Source organism: Durio zibethinus, chromosome 4 (genome assembly GCF_047325235.1).
Source record: "Durio zibethinus cultivar Kanyao isolate XHJ-2024 chromosome 4, ASM4732523v1, whole genome shotgun sequence".
NCBI classification, from domain to species: domain Eukaryota; kingdom Viridiplantae; phylum Streptophyta; class Magnoliopsida; order Malvales; family Malvaceae; genus Durio; species Durio zibethinus.
Window position 1 is genome coordinate 14,528,072 of NC_143165.1, and position 20,051 is coordinate 14,548,122.

Below are 20,051 nucleotides of genomic sequence, written 5' to 3' on the forward strand. Positions count from 1 at the left end.
CCTAGCTCAATTTGTGAGGAAATGGACAAACTTAACAGAGACTTTCTTCGGGGAAGCCCTAAAGAGCAGAGGAAGACACACCTTGTTAGTTGGGAGATTGTTTGCCAACCGAAAGCTAGAGAGGGACTTGGCATCAGAAAAGCCAGGGATATGAACATAACTTTACTTGCCAAATCGGGTTGGAGGCTCATGAATGACAGTGGTAGCCTTTGGAGTGAAATTTTGAAAAAAAAAATACCTCATGAATGCTAGTAATTGGGCTGTAATGAAGAACACCAATGTTTCTTGTATCTGGAGAGCAAAAATGGAAGGCTTTCCCACACTTATTGATGGTCTGAAATGGAGGTTGGGTAATGGTAACAGAATAGCCTTTTGGAAAGACAAATGGCTACTTGATGAAAATCTGATTCAAAAGTGTTTGCGAAATCTAACAATCGAAAAAGAAAATTGGTCTGTAAGGGAGTTCCTGCTTGATGGTAAATGGAATTTGGAAAAACTATATCAACGGCTCCCTGTTGAAATTGTGGAGAAAATCATGAATATCCCAGTTGGACAGAACCTTTCACAACAGGATAAAATCATATGGGCATTTTCTAAAGATGGAGAACTTCACCACAACATCGGCCTACATGATTGCCTCCCAATGTCGGTAATCCCACACCTCTGATATGAAAGGAATTTGGAACCTACCTACTCAACCGCGAAGCCAAATGTTCTTATGGCTTGCTGGTAAGAATAAAATCCTTAGCAACGAAAACAGAAGCAGAAGATCACTCTCTCCTAACACCACATGCAGCCTATGTGATGATGACAATGAATATACTATTCATATCTTGAGAGATTGCAAAGACTCTGATCAAATATGGCGCACCCTTCTGCCTCTCGACTACCCAGGCGAGTTCTTTTCTTTTAACTTGGAAGAATGGTTTACCCTAAAACTAAAAGAAAGGAAAAATCAACAGGTGGGCAACTGGGATTGGCCTATTTTGCTTGCTAATGTTGTATGGATGATATGGAAGTGGAGAAATAAAAACATCTTTAATAATACAACCATCCCACTGGTCTGCAAACTTGACACCATTCATAAATTATTGAGAGAATGGTACAATCTCAAGATTGATAGTGCCACGGATAAGAAAAAATAGGAAATTCTGCTTTCATGGGCCAAGCCACCTCTAGGTTGGGTCAAAATTAATAACGATGGCCGTTCGAACCAACGAGAGTGCAAAGCTGGAGCTAAAGAAGTGTTAAGGGGCGAATATGGAAACTAAATTGCAGGCTTTTCATGCTTTCTTGGTAATTGTAATATTGATGCTGTTGAACTTTGGGCCTTATTTCATGGAATTACTCTGGCAAAAAAGCTAGGGAATATTAGTGTTGAAATTGAATCGGACTCTCTCGTTTCTCTAAGAGATATTAAAGAAGGGGTTCGGCATAATCATCCACTTTATCATCTTGTTGAAGCTATTCAAGATGTGCTTAATGGTAGCTGGGAGTGGACTATTCACCATGTGCGTAGAGAAAAGAATTTTGCTGCAGATTTGACGGCCAAATGGAGTCTCAATCAACCTCCTGACTTGAATGTCCTTCATGAACCACCTTTTGGAATTAAAATGATCCTCAATGTGGATGCTGCTGCTGTGGCGTTCCCAAGCCGTATCCTTTGCCAATTAGGGTTTTGCCCCGTATCACACACAAAAGAAAAAAAAAATCGTGGGCTTTATGAGGACCAAACAAAAGTAAGAAAAAGAATGAAAAAAAAAAATCCTTTCTTTTTCTGTTTAATCAATTCATATTGTTTTTGTTTGCAACCTTATATACCATATCTTTTTCCAAATTTCAACTTTTTTATGCTAATTTTTGTTGTTTACTCAAATTAAAGATTATAATGGATCAAACCGAAATGAGTTTATATTAATTTTGGAGTTAATCCAACTCATTAATAATTTTATTTGATTCTGTATGGACCTAACATCATATTATTATTTTTTATATCCAACTCTGGCACATAGTTATAATTGACATTTGATTGGATTCGATCCAAAATTAATTTGATATTTTTAATTTAATATAATATTTATGAAAATTTTTTAATATAAATTACATCGGATTGCAAACTAATTATTGCACATTTTAATAATTATAAAACTATGAGGAATATAAGTTGGATTATAAGTATGAATCCAAATTTTTGTGAGCATCATAGAATTTGACATTGATAAAAAAGATTCATTGGGATTTTGACACGTTAGTTTAATATAAAGGATATATAAGTGTAAATTGGACAACTTTTACAAAAAAAATGGAACAATTGTCAAGACTGGAGATATCATCTCTGTTAGTGGGAAAGGAAGCCTAAATGTGAGTTGTTATAAGTTGAACGAAATCCTGCTGTCCAGTAAAAGTTCCTCTATCTTTTATTAGTTTAACATTCTGGTAATTATAGTTTTGTTTTACAAGATTGGAGAGATCAACAGTACAAGGAAGGGAAAGTTTGCTGTTGAACTCATTATTTGAACATTGCATTAACTGATCTACCTGATTTCTTCCAAAAGATACTCTTCTTCAATGCAGAGAAAAAAAAAAAAAAAGAAATCATAGGTCAAGTAAATCTTTGGGCGAGTGAAATTATGTTTGATCTATACTTTTTTAATATATACTTGAAATAAATTCTATATATCCTTATATACCATATCTTTTCCTAAATTTCAAACCTTTTTTTATGCTAATTTTTGTTGTTTAGTCAAATCAGAAATTGCAAAGAATCAGGTCAAAATAAATTTATGTTTATTTTAAGTTTAACTTGATTCTTTAATAATTTTATTTGATTCTATATGAACCTGACACATATTATTATTTTTATATCCAATCCTAATACATATATGTATAAATCTAAAATAAATTTTATATTTTTAATTTAATATAATATTTACAATTTTTTTAATATAAATTACATCGGGTTGCAAAATTATCACTGCATATTTTAATAATTATAAACTGAGGAATATAAGTTGGATTATAAGTATGAATCCAAATTTTTCTAAGCATCTTAGAATTTGACGCTAAAAAAAAAAGATTCATTGGAATTTTGACACGTTAATTTAATATAATGGAGGTATACGTGCAAATTGGACAACCATTACAAAAAAATGGAACAATTATCAAGACTTGAGATATCGTCTCTATTAGCGGAAAAGGAAGACTAAATGTAAGTTATTATAAGTTGAACGAAATCCTGTTGTCCTGTAAAAGTTCCTCCACCTTTTATTAGTTTAACATTCTGGTAATTATAGCTTTGTTTTACAAGATTGGAGCGATCAACACTACAAGGAAGGGAAAGTTTGCTGTTCAACTCATTACTTGAATGCTGCATTAACTCATCTACTTGATTTCTTCCAAAAGATACTCTTCTTTAATGCAGAGAAAAAAAAAATCATATGTCCAGTAAATCTTTGGGTGATTATAATTATATATGATTCATATTTTTTTAATATTTACTTGAAAAAAATTCTATATATAGTGTAAGAAATATCATAATTTCACTAATTTTCAAAGCAATCCTTTTATTTTGTGATTAGGAACAAATTCTAATAAGAAACCATGGAAATTTTATACAAGGCAAATATAAACATACAAATTTATCATACATATTAACCCCTATACACACATGGAATGAAAGAGTCAAGAAAAGGAAAAATAAAAAGATAAAACAACTAAATCAAGGTTTATGATTACATTATGAAGAAAAGAACATAAGAAACAGAAAGCAATAGATGCTTCAACTTCAGCAATAGGGCCTGCAACCTTCTTCCCCTTTGTATGTATCTACCCAAATAGAAAAACCATATGATACTGGTAATACTTATATTTTATTATGCTATAAATACAGAAAAAATGAAATAAAAAAAAGATGAAATTAGATTTACAATTCCATAATTAAAAAAAAAACTCACACTAATACAAAAACTTGAGGAAGGGTAGAAGGACGTTGTTTGCATGGGGATGGTCCCACTCCAATGATTCCCACCATTCTTTGGGACCCACGTAGATTTCCTCGAGAGAAGGTGGAGGAGATGGTTTTTCCTTATCAAGGTTGTCAAGCAGGGGAAGATACAGAGGAAACCGCTTTAGCTTTGGACAATCCATTATAACAATGCTTTGGAGAGAATCACAAACCATTACTCCATTTTTACTACAAATGCTCTTCAATTCTGGTAGATTTTCCAAACGCAATATCCTTAATTTGGGAAGAGCATATTTGATGGTACCCATTCCTTCTTCCTCTGATACTATTATTTTCTCCATTTCCTCACAACTTCGAACGGTGATCTCTTCCAAGTTGTGCAGAAGCCACTTAGCTGAGAACAAATTCTTTAATTTTCCACAACCTAATAGATGGAATTTTTTGAGGGAGGAAAATGTGCCTACTAAAACCTTCAAATTATGCAAAGCACTTAGATATAGAGACTCAAGTGTTTGAAGTTGACACCCCGATGGACAAATGGACTCCAACTCCTCACATTCCTCAATTCTACATTCCTTCAAATCAGTTGCATCTTCAAATCCACATATATCCTTTAAACTTCTCATACCTTTGCACTTGGTAACTTCTAATAGCTGAATATCATATGGAAGTATGATTCCATCTCCAGAATTAATATCACAACCCCTAAATTTAACCATTTTACTATAATCCATTCCAGGAAAAGAACTGTGACTCACGCAAATCAAGTATTTATGAAGCCTTTTTCTCTGACTAGCATACGTGTTCCAGTCACCCAAGTTACTAATAAAACCTTCAAAAACTTCCAACTTGTTCGATTCCCTTATCTCTTCCGCTCCTGTTGATGCTGGATGTATTGCCAAATACTGAAGACGACACAATTTCAACAATAATCCATTGGGGATCTCTTTTAACTTAACAGTAAATCCAAGATTGAGATATCTAAGATTTACCAACATTTCCAAACCTTGAGGGATTTCCTTGATTGAAGTTCTTCTAAGGTCCAATTTCTTCAAAGCTTGAAGCTTCGATAAAGATGGCAAATTTTTTAAACGGTAACAATCATGCAGCATCAATGCATTGAGATTCTCCAGATGAGAGATAGAATTCGGCAACTTTGTAAGAGGATTAAAAGAAAGATCAAGAATCTTAAGATTAGGAAAATGCCCAAAGAAAGATTCTGGAATTTCTTCCAATGAATTTCTTGAGAGTAACAAGGTTGTGAGCTTTTGACATATTGGAGACTTCATATTTGGAGGAATTGTTGAAATGGAATTGTACATCAAGGAAGCCTTCTCCAAATCTTCAGTCCATTCTTCTTCATTTGGTAGCTCTTTCAACTGCTTACCAGCTTTTACCAGAAAACCCTTTTTTGTGATATCCAATGCCATATCTCGAACAACATCATGCATCTTTATATGTGTAACTTCCCTAGCCCTTTCTAGCAAATAATTCTCTACGAGCTTCTGCAAAATAGAATAACCACAACCTTCCATTGCTTTTCTAGTTCCCATTTCATCTATAAGTCGTTCTTCCATCCAATATTCAATGATTTCCTCTTTTTTGATTTCATAATCTTCAGGATATAATGCACAAAATAGAAAGCAAGGTCGGTCATTTTGTCTTAGATGATCATAGCTGAATTTTAAACATCCAAACACCTTTTTTTGCACATCCTGGATGCTTCTGATGTAACCTCTCAACTCATTCAAGGCATTTTCCCACAGAAGAGGATCGGATATTCCCCTCATACAACCAGCTACTGTGACAATTGCAAGAGGAAGTCCATCACATTCTCCCACAATATCTTTCATAATTGGTTCTAAAGTTGGATCAGGCGACATGTCTTGTCCAACTTTGCTTACAAATAACTGCCAAGCCTCATCTGTAGAAAGACACGGCACTTGGACTTTCGTACAACCCATTGATCGAACAATCTCTTCTGAACGTGTTGTTAACACTAATTTGCATCCATTATCTGCTTTTGGCTCGGGGATCCCGACTTCCTCAAGAGAAAAGCAGCTCCACACATCATCCAATATTAGCACATAGCTTCCTTGTTTCCTCAACATTTCTGATAACTTTGCTGCACGTATGGTTGTATCTTCGTCATCTGACAACTCTTCCTTCAATTGACATGCAATTTTCTTTTGTAACCTTCGAATATCAAAGTCCTGGGATACAACTGTCCAAATTACTTTGCTAAATTTGGTTTCTTCCACCAATGTATTATGGACATGCTTCATTGTTGTTGTTTTGCCTATCCCTCCCATCCCACACACTCCAATCTTTCTAACTTCATCCCCCATCAAGTAGTGATAAATTTCTTCTGCTTTAGTAGTGCCTGCTAACTCTTCTGTTGGCAGTTTGACCTTTGTAGTTGAAGGATCATTAACCACCAAGCCATTAGAGAATTGACCTTCAGCATATATTTCCTTCATTGCTTGAGTCGCTTCATCAACAAGCTTCCCTAGGCAAGAACGAAAGAGATATTTCCCTTTACTGATTTTATCCTCAACAAATTGAGCATGACCAAGCTTCTCCTCTACTTTTCTGAACCAACTTTCAACTTCTTGCTTTGGATTTTTCCCAAAATGAAGCTCATCTTGCAATTGTTGTTGAATATCTGCCTCCCTAACTCGCAAATGTGCTTGAGCTTGTTTGAAATCATCCACATATTTCTTGAATTTTCTATGGTAATTAAGATATCTTTTAGCTGGACGGCCGATGAACTTAATAACTTCAAGGATTGGCCCAACAAGGTCAGACATTGTATTAACTTTAATGCCCCTGCATCAAAATTGCCATATTGATAGATTAATTCAAGAGTAGATTGATCAACGTATCAAGTTTATAAACTAAAGTTCTAACATAAATGGATGAATTAGGAACCATGTCCCAAGATTAAAAGGACATAAAATTATGTTCCAATCCCTGTTCACAAACTCAAACTTTTCCAACTAAAATTTACTTAAACTGCAGCATAATTCATGAAGGTTACCTTATCACTTGAAGTAAATCAAGATGTGAGGATGTGGAGCTGCTGGACTGCTGGGACTCGCTTCTACACCAATTCGACCGATGCAAATAATTAATAAGAGAAATATTGAAATCAACGTGGCACTTTCAATCATCAAAAACTCCAAGAGCTTACAAAGATTCCCACTTTTGTGCTTCAACTTTTTTTACTTCTCTTTTTTTTTTTTATCGATCTATAAATTTAAAAAGAAATACAATTTAAAGGCACACTAAGACATATGCTTAATTGTGAAGAGTTTAAAAGACTTTGATTTATATAATTTAATTACACATATCCATTTAATAATGATATAAATTAATATGTTGGCATGTAATGTTGAAATAATTGAAAAAGACTAGGAGAAAAAGGCTTTAGTATAAAAAAAAGTTTCTGAACTAAAATTAAATAATCATTCAAACTTTTATCATTTTATAGAAATCAATTGAGTTCTTAAACATCTGTTTTCAGTCAATAAAGCCATTATTGGATGAAAATTGATTAACCGTTATTATCGATTTTTGTCCAATTAAAAGTTCAATTGAGTGAAAATAAATATTAAGGGTTCTATTGAATAAAAATAAATATTTGAGAGCTCAATTGATTGTAATAAAATGATAAAAATTTAATTGATTGTTTATCTGTACAATGGAACATTACGTTTGTTCTTCCTTTTTTTTTTTGTTTTTTTTTTAACATAAATAAATGCTGTAAAATTAAGGCGAAATTCATTGAAGCAGTTAATTGTTGAAGCATATAATTACCTGAATAGGCAGTCTTGTAAAGTTTGTGGATTCAGTGTTGCAATTGCAAAGGCTCTTTCCTCTACTCTGTTTCTACCGCTTCAAGAGAGTTACAGCCAAAGCAAGTCTTATGGTTAATAAAAATGAAGAACTATGTCTTTTTTTTTTTTTTTTTGGAGGTAAAAGTACTTATGAAAATAGAAATTAAATTAAGAAAAGGAAACTGAAGAGCAGTTTTTTTTTAGTTCACAGAAAAATGGAAAATAGAAATTATTTAATCAACTAGTAAAAGAGAATTGAAAAGCTAGGCTTTCTTTTTAGTCTTTTTTTTTTTTAAGAAAAAAGAACAAGCTGGAAATTATGAAAAGAAAATCGATTGGCAGCTTCGTCTTTATATATCTAGATACACTAAATTGAAAATCAAGGCTGAAATTTAAGGAAAAAAAGTCCTTTTCTCCTTTTTTTTTTTTTTCCCTTTTGGAGTTATAATAGAAATTAGAAAAGGGGAGCAGAAGTTGCTTGCACAGTTTAATTATGCATTATTTATGGAACTAATCTTATACCATAATGAATCCTATATGTCCCTTGTGACCCTTGTTACTTCACTTGGAAAAGTTTAGAACTTAGATGATGCATTATAAATCAATCATAACATGTAGAGACTACAAATATGCAAATTTGATTTAGTTTGAGTTAGATCATTTTAAGTAAATACAAATCATGCTATTTCAAGTTCATATCAATTCAAACTTGAATCTATTTGAGTTCAAATCATTTTAGGTTAATTTGGGTTTAATTTTTATTTCAGTTTTGGGTTTTTGATCTTTAGGTCATTTGGATTTAACACTCATGTTATTTAGTTCCAATTTGTTAATTTTTAAAATTAAATAGATTGTATTTGAATGGATTATTTAAGTGAAGTTCAAATTTATCAATCTTTAATTGAATTATTTAAGGTTATATTTTTGTAAATATATGGCATGACATACTGATATAAGTGATACCTTTAATTTATATTTTCATTATTATGAAAATATTTTTTAAAAATAAATATAATTAAATTATATAAAAATTAAAATGTCAAAGTTAAATGAATTAAAAATCATTTGCAAATATAAAATTATATAACATTAAATATAAAATTAACTTTATTTATGACAAAAATTATTAATGATTTTTTATTGATACTTAATATTTATTTTTAATTTTTATGCATAATTCATATTAATATATAATACAATCATATTCACCTACATTACTCATTAGTGTGTATTGATTAATGGGACTAAATCTTCATCCTTGGTAAAATATTTTGGTTATTTTTATATGCACTCGCAACATATTTAATATATGTATCCTTAAAATCTCCTGGTTTGGTGGTATTAATTTCTTTTTGTTTAGGATTATTTGTTTATATGTTATGTTATATATATATATATATCTATATATATCGATTTGATTCTACATAACTTTTGTAACATCATCATTATTATTGAATTTGGGTTAAGTTTTCAGAAAATATTGAAGGAGCAGAAGCTTTGTTCTGTTTCCCATTGTAGAAAAAGATACACAAAATTTGCTGCAATCTAGAATAGAAATTTAGTATGGATTTTTATTGAATAAAGTATTGCAATCATTTTATCTTTCAATTTAAAAGAGAATAATCTTTGTGAGATTACTTTTGGATAGTGAAAAAAATTAAGGAAATGCTAACATTTTCAAAAAAATAAATAAATAAAATAAATAAAAGATGTTAAATTTTTAATTTCAAAATTATATGAATGTATCATTTACACAAATTATTATTTTTGTATCTTTCAATTTTCGAATTCAGACTATTTGTCATGTAGGTAATTTTGATTGTAAGACAACACTATAATGGAGTCTTCAGTGCATAAATTTTTAGTTGAAATTGTAAGTTTTTCCTTTTCCTTCTTTAACAAATACTGGTATTTATTTATAAAAAAAGAAGTTATTTTTCCAAATATAGATAAATAAAAAAAGTGCCTTACGAATCTTTACAAATTAGGAACAATTGTTCGTCAATATATATTATAATTTTTAATTCATTCAATAAAAATAATTTTTTAAAAAAAGATTTAAGTGAAATTGATTAAGTGAGGTTTAAAAAATAAAAATTTTTAAGTAAAACTATGTTTAAGATATATACATAAGACTCAAAACTCATAAATTGACCTAACTTACATTAACTGTATAAATATTTTTAATATATGAAATTATTTAACTATTGTTTTAATTAATTCTTATTTATATTAAAACAATTTAACTCTTTTTTTGGCCAAAAGGTAAACAATTCTACTAATTTAATATAGTACTTGATTTTAAATAGTAAATTTCTCGAATAATTACATTTTTGTAATTTTTTACGAAAAACAAACAAAACGACAATGGCTGCTGCCAATGTAACCGCACCATATGCCAATTTTTAGAAGAAATTAAAACCGTATTATTTGATTATAGATTAAAGTTTGTATTATACAAGTAAATTAATGGAAGCTGCTATCAATTGCACCTCTGCACATGAAGGGTTCGTTCAATTCGAATTAGCTCAGGATAATTTTGGATTTTATGTAAGATTAACAATTTCAACATGATATTTGGATCCGAAAAGTTTTAATTTTAGATTACTTTGAGTTTGAATAGTTTTGAATTTTAATTATATGGGGTTCAAATTTTTTTTTTTGAGTTTGCTTGTTTGACTTTTTAATCAATTATGCATGTGTTTGTTTGCCATTTTATATTTTGAATTGTCATTTTGATGCATAATTTGTTTTAAAATTTATAATTAAGTGATAATTTTTTTGCTAAAAAAGAGGTAATAATAATATAATTTGAGACACATATATGATAAAATAAAAATATCATAAATGTTAGACATTCATTTTATTATAAAATTCATATCTAACTCATCAAATCATTAATAAGATATAATAAATAAAAATTGTGAAGTTATAATATATATATATATATATATATATTTATATATATCTTAGAGGTTTAGTTCTGTAGGCAAAGAATAGATAATAGTTTATAAAATTTTGTACTTTTATAATTTATTAATAATAGAATTCTTTATTTATTTCTTTATGTATTTTTATTGACTAAAATAGATTGACTTGATTTCATATAAAAAAGTACAAAGGCATCTTGCTTTGCTTTGCTGCAAATTCTTAACTTAATGCCTATTCCAGGTCTACTATTGAACACTGCTACTGCTTGTAGAAAGATCAACTGCATAAGCTGCAATTGTTGAGTTGGAACAAAAATTTGAGGTTTCAAAGAAGTTAAATTTGGTTTTTCTTTTTTTTTTTTTTAATTTTATGTTAAGAAATACAATTGTAGTTGTCATTTAAGTATTAGACATTTGTTTTTATTTGTACACTTAATTACGACTTTGTTTCTCTGTTGTACTCTCTGTTTAAAAAATTATAATTGTTATATGTTCTTTGAGCAAAATGTATTGTAATTAATGACAAAATGTATTCTTATTATGTTAATAATAATTTTATTATTTTTTGACCAATTGTTGCATTTAAACAAAATGTTAGGATTAGTATTTACTACAATAAAGAATAAAATATTAATTTATATAGTTGAAATATATTTTTTAATTATATTTATGAATAAAATAATATATGAAATGATTTTATGATTAGCAACAATAAAGTTGTTGCAACAAGTATAAAGAAATTTTAAAAAATATTTATGTAACAATAATGGTCATTGCTACAATTAATTAAATTAATTGATTGTGTTAAAAATTTTGCAATGATAAAATTTACTGTTAAAAATAAAAAATCATTACAAAAATAATTTTACCAATGACAATAATAGATATGTAAAAGATTTTTCAATGATTATAGTCGTTGTTATAATTATTTAGCAAAATGACTAAAATCATAATGCTAAAAGTAATTAGAAACTAAATAAAATTAAGTGGCAAAATATTATAAAACAACCAAAATAATATTTTTATGTAAAAGGATTTTGTAACCCAAATATAAGGTTGCTAAAAAAAAGTTAAAACAACGACATTTAATCGTTACGCAATATTTTATGTAATTTAAATAATATTATTATATAAGAGTTTTTGTAACCAAATTTTATGGTTGCTAAAATGAAGTTTATACAATATTATTTTGTCATTGCAAAATAATTTTTAGCAATGACATTTTTTTTGTTATATAAAAATTTGGCAACCAAAATAATATTATTGTGCAAATTTTTTTGCAATCATAATAAATATGTTAAATAAAATTTTTGTAATCAAAATTTATTGTTGCTAAAGTAAATTTCGCACAATGACTTTTATCATGTGAATATATGTTTTATATGGCAACAATTAAAAGCATTGCAATATCTATTTTTTTCAATGATACTATAAGTTGTTGCGCTAACTCTTAAACAATAGGGTTAATAGCAATGATCTGGCAATGACCAAAAATTATTTCAAAGTAATTTTAATAATGATAAAGACCCATTTAGCAACAATTTTGATCATTACTAAATCTCTATTTTCTTATAGTGAATTGATCACAAACATTAGTAGAGTGATTTAGTATACAAGATCCACATAAAATGAATCATGGAGCACATCACCTATCATTAGCGTAGTATAATTAACCAATCATAATTTGGAATTGTGTGAAATCTACAAAAATTTCATATGGAGCTCATATTTATAATAGCATAGGCAACAAACTATCATTCTTTGTGAGATTACTTTGTGTGTGGATAGTGAAAAAAATATTAGGGAAATGCTACCATTTAAAAAAAATAAAAGATATTAAAATTTTAATTTTAAAATTATATGAATATATCATTTACACAAATTATTAATTTTTTATCTTTGAGTTTTCAAATTCAAACTATTTATCATTTACGAAATTTTGATCGTATGAGAACACTAGAATGGAGCCTTTAGTACATAGATTTTTAGTTGAAATTTAAGTTTTGCCTTTTCCATCTTTAACAAAAAAGTGCCTTATGAATCCTTACAAATTAGTTGTAATTTTTAATGCTAACAATTGTTTGTCAATATATACTATTCCCTCCGTCCCAAATTGATTATGTGGTATTGATTTTCATGGAATTTAGAAAAGATATTTGATTTTAATGCATTTAATATTAAAATTAAATTGCATAATTTTTAATGTCAAAAAGTATAAAAAATAAAAAATAATTTTAAAATATAAAAAAAGAGTTTTAGATGTATAAAAAAGGAAAAAGGATATAGTTGAGACATCCCAAAAATGAAATATGAAGAAAATAGGATGGAGGGAGTATAATTTTTAATTCATTCTGTAAAAACAATTTCTTAAAATTAAAAGGTAAGTGAAGTTTAAAAAATAAATATGTTATTTTATACTTGATGTTTCTAAAAATTGAATCTGGCTACTAAAACTAAAAGCTTTTCACAAATAAGTATAAATAGACACCCATCACTCCGACTCTACAAAAAATTCAAGTAGCTGAGGCAAATGGCAGCGCAAAAAATGGCATATAATATTAACACAATTTAATTAGGAGCAATTCTTGAAGCTGACCTGATCACTTTGGAACAAAGCTTTGAGGACTACTGGGGACTCTTTTGTCTACAGATCCAAAAAGAAAGGAAACTAGAAATTTTTTGCTTCGAGGAAAGTAGATAAGAAACTCCAGAGAACAATAGGAAAAGGAACAATTTTTTGTATTTCTGCTTGAATGAATCAGTAGGGCAGTGGTGGTGATGGGTCTAATTATGCTTTCTAGGGAACCGTTGAGGCTGGTCAACAACGGTCCAATTCTTCCGATAATTAAATTCTCGGATTTCTAAAACAAATACAAATTTACTACTACTTGGGCAGAAAATAAAATTAGTAAGAGTAAAAGGACAGAATAAATCTCTCCTACCAAACAGATTCATGTGCAGCATGTGACTTTGCATTAGTACCAAATAAAAACAATGAAGGGTTACAATAAATTTCGTTGATATCTACAATATTAGGATGGGATTCAATTATTCAAAGCATAACTATACGAATATTAATAAAGGTAATGTTCAAGTTGGCAAATATTTTAGGCTGTAGCTTTTATTTAATTTTCACTGCAAGGAGTTTCGAGTCCCTTTTAAGAACGTGGTCTCCACTAAAAAAAATAAAAAATTATATTTGATGTATTGTTAATATATAAATTTTATTCACTGTTATTGAATTAGATGATATTTTTTTATTAATGAAATGAATCTGATGATGTTATCTTATTAATGAATAAATTTTTAAATATAAATTAAAAAATAAAAATATTATAGCAACGACATTATTCTCCTATTATTTTTTTCATGTTTTATGCACGTGATTATCGAGTAAATTATAATATAATTATTAATTTTACAAATTTTATCATAATAAAATTAAAATAATCATTATAATACAAAATTAGATTAAATTAAAAATGTAAATTTACATTCAAATTACAAATAAATATATCAAATAATTTAAACTGAAGTTACAATGGAGAAATGTCTAATTTTAATTTCTCTATTTTAATTTTTCTATTCAGAAGTATTTTCTTCAAATATTCTAGTGTTTGATCATTGTCTTCATCTTCTCCTTTTTTATTTTTTTATTCTATATTTTTGAACTTTTTTCAACTTTGGAAGATAGTATTCAATAAAAAATCAAATCAAATTCTACATTTTTCATTCTTTTTACCTTTTTCTTTTTCACGAGTTTTCTTTCTTTTTTTTTTGTTTGTTTTTTTTACTTCTTTGTTGGTGAATCTTTATTTTCCATTTAATGGATCTTTGATCAATTGTCATTTAACTTATTCAAAATTTTGTTTTTCATCAAATGAAAACTTAAATTACCTATCTTGACTTAAAATTAGATTGTTGTAATAATTAGGTTCACCGATTTTCTTTGTTTCTTCTTGCAATTTAATAATAATGTTTTTCTAAATAATATTTTATTAAATTAAATTAAACAATAATTCATTATCTTCTCTTTTACGTACTTGAGATATTTTGAAATTGCACAAGCAATGAGACTTTATGTTGCTTGAAATAAAGCTGTGAGGACTGTTGGGGGCTCTTTCCACCACTTCTAGAGATCCAAATTAGAAACGAAACCACAAAATTTTCCTTTGAGGAAATTAGATAGGAAACTCCAGGGAGCAATATGAACAAAAACAATTTTTAGAATTTCTGCTTGAACTGTTTTGAGTCAGTTAGGCAATGGTGATTGTGGGTCTAATTATGCTTTCTAGGAAAACCATTGTGGCTGAATGTCAACAACGGTCTTATTCTCACCTCAATTAAATTCTCGGATGTACAAAACAATTACTAGTTTACTACTAGTTTAGCATAAAATAAAATTAATAACAGAAATAGCACAGACAAGGCTCCCACCAAACATATACATGTGTAGCATGTGACTTTACAGCAAAAGCCAATCAAAAGCAATACATAAATTTTGTTTATGTCGACATTAGGATGGGATTCAATTATTCAAAGCATAACTTCGGATATCAATCTTCTTCCCCATTGAATGTATCTAGCAAAATAGATAAGCCACATAAGACTGGTAACACACTAGTATTTTACTATGTTTACAAACACAGAGAAAATGAAAAAAAAAGAAAAAGAAGATGAACCTAGATTTGCAGTTCCATAACGATGCCAAGAATAAAAATGAAGACTCACATTATTCCCACCATTCTTTTGGATGCATGCGGGTTTCCTGGAGAGGAGGAGATGGTTTTTCCTTATCAAGCTCGTCAAGCAGGGGAAGATAGAGAGGAATCTGCTTTAGCTTTGGATGATTCAACATAACCATTTATTGGAGAGAATCACAACGTCCCATTACTCCATTTTTACTACAAATGCTCTTTAATTCTTGTACAAAGATTAATTCCAATGTCCTTAATTTGGGAAGAATATTCTTGTAAAGTTTGATTAATTTAGTGTTGCAATTACAAGGGGTCTCTTCTTCTCTGCTATGTTTCTACCACTTCCAGTGTGTTACAGATAAAGCAAGTTCTATGGTTAATAAATAAAGAGCATTATTTGTATCATATATGTTGGAAAGATAAGTCACACTTGGAGCCCATGAGAGCAAACAAGGAGCCCATACATACGTGTTGGACACCACTTGAGCCCAAAAGCTTAAGCTATTAGGTTCTTGAGTCCTTCATGCATATATAGGACATCTCATTTAGATTTTTTAATGATGTGAGATTCTTTACTCATATGTGAACCATATTCCAACAATTTGCCCCATTCACTTATGAGTTCTGATCAAGTCCCACCTCAGCTCCCCTGTGTGAGTAAGTCCTATCAACACCTCATTTGAGCTAGGCAACCTCACATCTCTAGTGCATTTTTAGGCCAGGCTGCAGCATTCAACCTTGCCACTTAGGTTGTCTCAGTGCTTTTTCAAGCTTATACTCCAGGTTGACTTAAAACTTTGCCTACTTAGGTGTTTTGCTTCTACATATTATCATATACTTACTACATCCAAGTCGAACCTTTTTGATATCGGCATTCGAGTATATAGAGTTGATGGACGTGGCCAACCTTCAATCGCCAACAATCTCTCCCTCAGCAATATTACTGGGACTTAAACTCGTGACTTTGGGCTCTGATACCACTGTCGCGGAGCTTCTTTTAAGGCATACAAACTTTTCTTTAGTTTGCAAACTAGGTGCTCTTTCCCTTTCACTTCAAAACCCTCATGCTAATTCATATAAATGTCCTCCTACAAGTCACCATGCAAGAATGTAGTTTTAACATCAAGTTGCTCAAGCTCAAGATTCAAACTAGCTAATAACCCCAGTACCACTTGAATGGAACTCATATTCACAATTAGAGAGAAAATCTCATCAAAATTAATGCCTAGTTTCTGAGAAAAACCTTTTACCACCAATTGAGCTTTGTACCTCACTAATTTGTCACCATCCTTTAGCAACTTGAATACCCATTTATTTTTCAATGGCCTTTTCTCTTTCGAAAGTTTAACAAGATCATATATACTATTTTTTTACAATGACTCTATCTCTCCTTTCATTGCTTTTAACTAATACTCTCTATCTAGAGTAGTCTCTATATTCTTTCATTGCTTTTAACTAATGCTCTCTATCTTGAGTAGTTTGCATATCTTGGAAGCTTTCTGACTCCTCCTTATTGGTAACTAAAATAAAATCTAAACTTAGATACTTGGTAGATGGCCTGTGCTCTCTAGTAGATCTCTTAGGCTGAGACTCTACATCACTTGATGCCAAAGGTAACTCCCCTTGCTCAACACTCTTTGGTGGAGAAGATTGCTTCTTCTACTTAAAACTGATTGCATCTGGCTCATCACTAACTGTGGTTAGTATATTCATATCCCCAAGTTCTTTTTTTTGCTCATTTCCACCATTTGTGGCTTTTTTCTAGGAAACCCCTATCAGTGTTGAAACATCATACTCAATAGTAACCTGTATAGTCTTATTATTTTTCTCAAGGTCTACTATGGTTTCTTTTTCATGAAAGATCACATCTCTGCTTCTGACTATCTTTTTTCTCACTGGATCCCATACCATGTAGCCAAATTCCTCATCATTATATCCTACAAACACACATTGTGTGGCTTTACTGTCAAGTTTTGACCTCTACTTTTTTGGCACATGCATGAATGCTTTACACTTAAAAACTTTTAAGTGAGAGTATGAAGCATCTTTTCTTGTCTGCATTTTTTTTTAAATGTCAATGCCCAAAGAAACTGATGGTGATCTGTTAAACAAATAGTAAGCTATGTTGACTGTTTTACCCGAAAATGGCTTGGGTAATTTTGTCATCCTCAACATACATCTGACTTTTTTTATAATGATGTGGCTCATCCTTTTAGCTACACTATTATGCTGTAGTGTTCCAGGTTCTATCATCTTATGCTTGATCCCATGCTTTGAATAGACTATTCAAAGTCTTTGGATGTGTATTCCCTACCATTATTAGTCCAAATTCACTTCAAGGGCAGGCCTATCATCCTTTCCACCATGGTATAAAATTTTTAAAAATATTGCAATACTTGGCTTTTGTTTTTCAACATATACACCCAAGTCTTATATGAAATATCATCAATAAAAGTAACAAAATACTTGTTATCACTTAATGACTCAACCTCAATGGGACCAAATACGTCAGAATAAATTAATTCTAATCTATTTTTTTCTTTGAGAACTTTTACGAAAAGAAACTCTACGATGCATACCAAACAAATAATGATCACATGAATAGAGAGATGTATCTTTGGTCAAAGAAATGAGAGACTACTTTGCCAAAACCTGTAATCTCTTCTCGTTCATGTGTACTAACTTGTTGTGTTACAAGTTTGCTGAAGCATCATCCTTAATGATAACTTTTTGGTTGTCGTTCAATTGCATCCATGTCTTGTACATTGTGCAACATAGTTTTTCTTTTGCAATTACCATAGATACTTTAAAAAGCTTTTAGTATCCATTCTTTTGTCAATTCTTATATCCCTCCCTATCAAGGACATTAATAGCAAACAAGTTCATTCTCATATTCGAAATGTGTCTGACATCCCTCAAAGTCAATATGTAGCTTGTAGTAGTTTGTACAACAATATCATCAATCCTAACAATTTACGACATACTTTTGTTTCCCATCTTGGTGCAACCAAAGTCTCTTGCTTTCTAAGTTATAAACAATTCCCTTTTAGAAACACAATGATATGTCGCTCTTATGTCAACTATCCACTTAATGCTAGGATCACCAGCATAATTACAATCACCATGTGTACAAATCAAAGTAACTGAATTACTATCTAAATTCACCACTACAACATTGCCATTATCTGAACTCTTGTCTTTTTTATCTTTTTGCTCTTGTTTCAAGATTTTGCAGTATCATTTTATATGACCTACTTTATCATAATGGAAACACTTCACTTTATCTCTGAACTTGGATCTATGTTTAGACTTATTATGACTTTTTAAGTTCTGACCTCTATTGATGTTTCTACCTCTATTCTCTATGACCAGAGCTTGATTTCCAAGGTCTGAATCTTTTCACCTTACTTTTTTATTAAGCATACTATCCTTTACCATCTCCAATGTCACCATGTAATCAGGAGTTGAATTAATAATAGTTACAACTAGAGTATTCTAACTATCTGGCAATGAACCCAAAAGAAACAACACCTTCATTTCATTATCCATCTTAAGCTCTATAGTAATCATTCAATTAAATATATCTTGAAAATCACTCAAGTACTTTGTAATTGATTGTCCATTCCTATACTATAACATTGCAAGTTTTTTAACAAGCATAACTTTATTCATACATATTTTTCTCTCATACAATGCTGCTAATTTTTTTCAAATAGTGTAGGCATTTGTCACCTGTGTACACAATGGAACACTGATATCAACTCATTTTTTGATTGTAACTAGCGTCTTTTTGTTTAACTTTTTCTAATTTTCATCTTTTATATCTGCTGGTTTAGTCAAATCACCTAGTATTGGCTCATACAAATCTTTTTAGTATAAATGATCTTCTATCATAGGCTTCCAAATTGAATAATTTGATGTTGTTAATTTTATCATGAAACCTGTATTACCTTCATGATCTAAAATAAAATTTATTTTTGTCTTGGAATGCTTTTGTATCGATGTCTTAAAATAACCTTCACTCTAATACCACTTGTTGGGCCTGAAGCAATAAACACAACAACACAAAAGCAATATATCGTAATAAACCCACAGTAATAGACAACAATCAATAATCAACAACGCAAGAAAAATAAAGCATACCAAGATTTACATGGAAAACTCTCTAGTGTAGAGGAAAAACTATGAACCACCAGAAAAATCTTCACTATCAACTAATGGACATACAAAGTTATTCTCTAGCTAAAATTAGAGTTAATCAATAACTAAAGAGACAATTGGAGAAATCTCACCAAATACGTGACTCAACATATACACCTTGGATTTGTTCCTAGAGAGCTTCAAACCCAATTTTTATCATTCATAATGTAAAACTCTGAATCATAAACCTATTGAGAAAGTTTCAACTCAATTAGACCATGGATCAACTTTCGTTCAACCAACCTCCCTTTTCCCTTTTCTCTCTATTTTTCATGGCTTTTCTTCTTTCTTTCTTGGTTTATGGAGCCACCTTTTTCTCTCTCTTTTTTATTTAGTAGCTAGGGCTCTATGTACAAAGAAAGACCAAGGCCTATGGCCTTTGATTGGTCAAAAACCAATTCATAAGGCTAGACCCCACTTT

At 30.0% G+C, this 20,051-nt stretch overlaps 1 protein-coding gene across 1 annotated transcript; it reads right to left on the bottom strand.

Annotated features, from left to right (window-relative positions):
* Window positions 1-3,525: 3,525 nt before the first annotated feature.
* Window positions 3,526-6,886, bottom strand: LOC111288061 (putative disease resistance protein At4g27220). Its single transcript, XM_089760348.1, has one exon. The coding sequence runs from the start codon at window positions 6,772-6,774 to the stop codon at window positions 3,955-3,957; it is 2,820 nt and encodes a 939-aa protein (XP_089616474.1). The 5' UTR covers window positions 6,775-6,886; the 3' UTR covers window positions 3,526-3,954.
* Window positions 6,887-20,051: the final 13,165 nt, after the last annotated feature.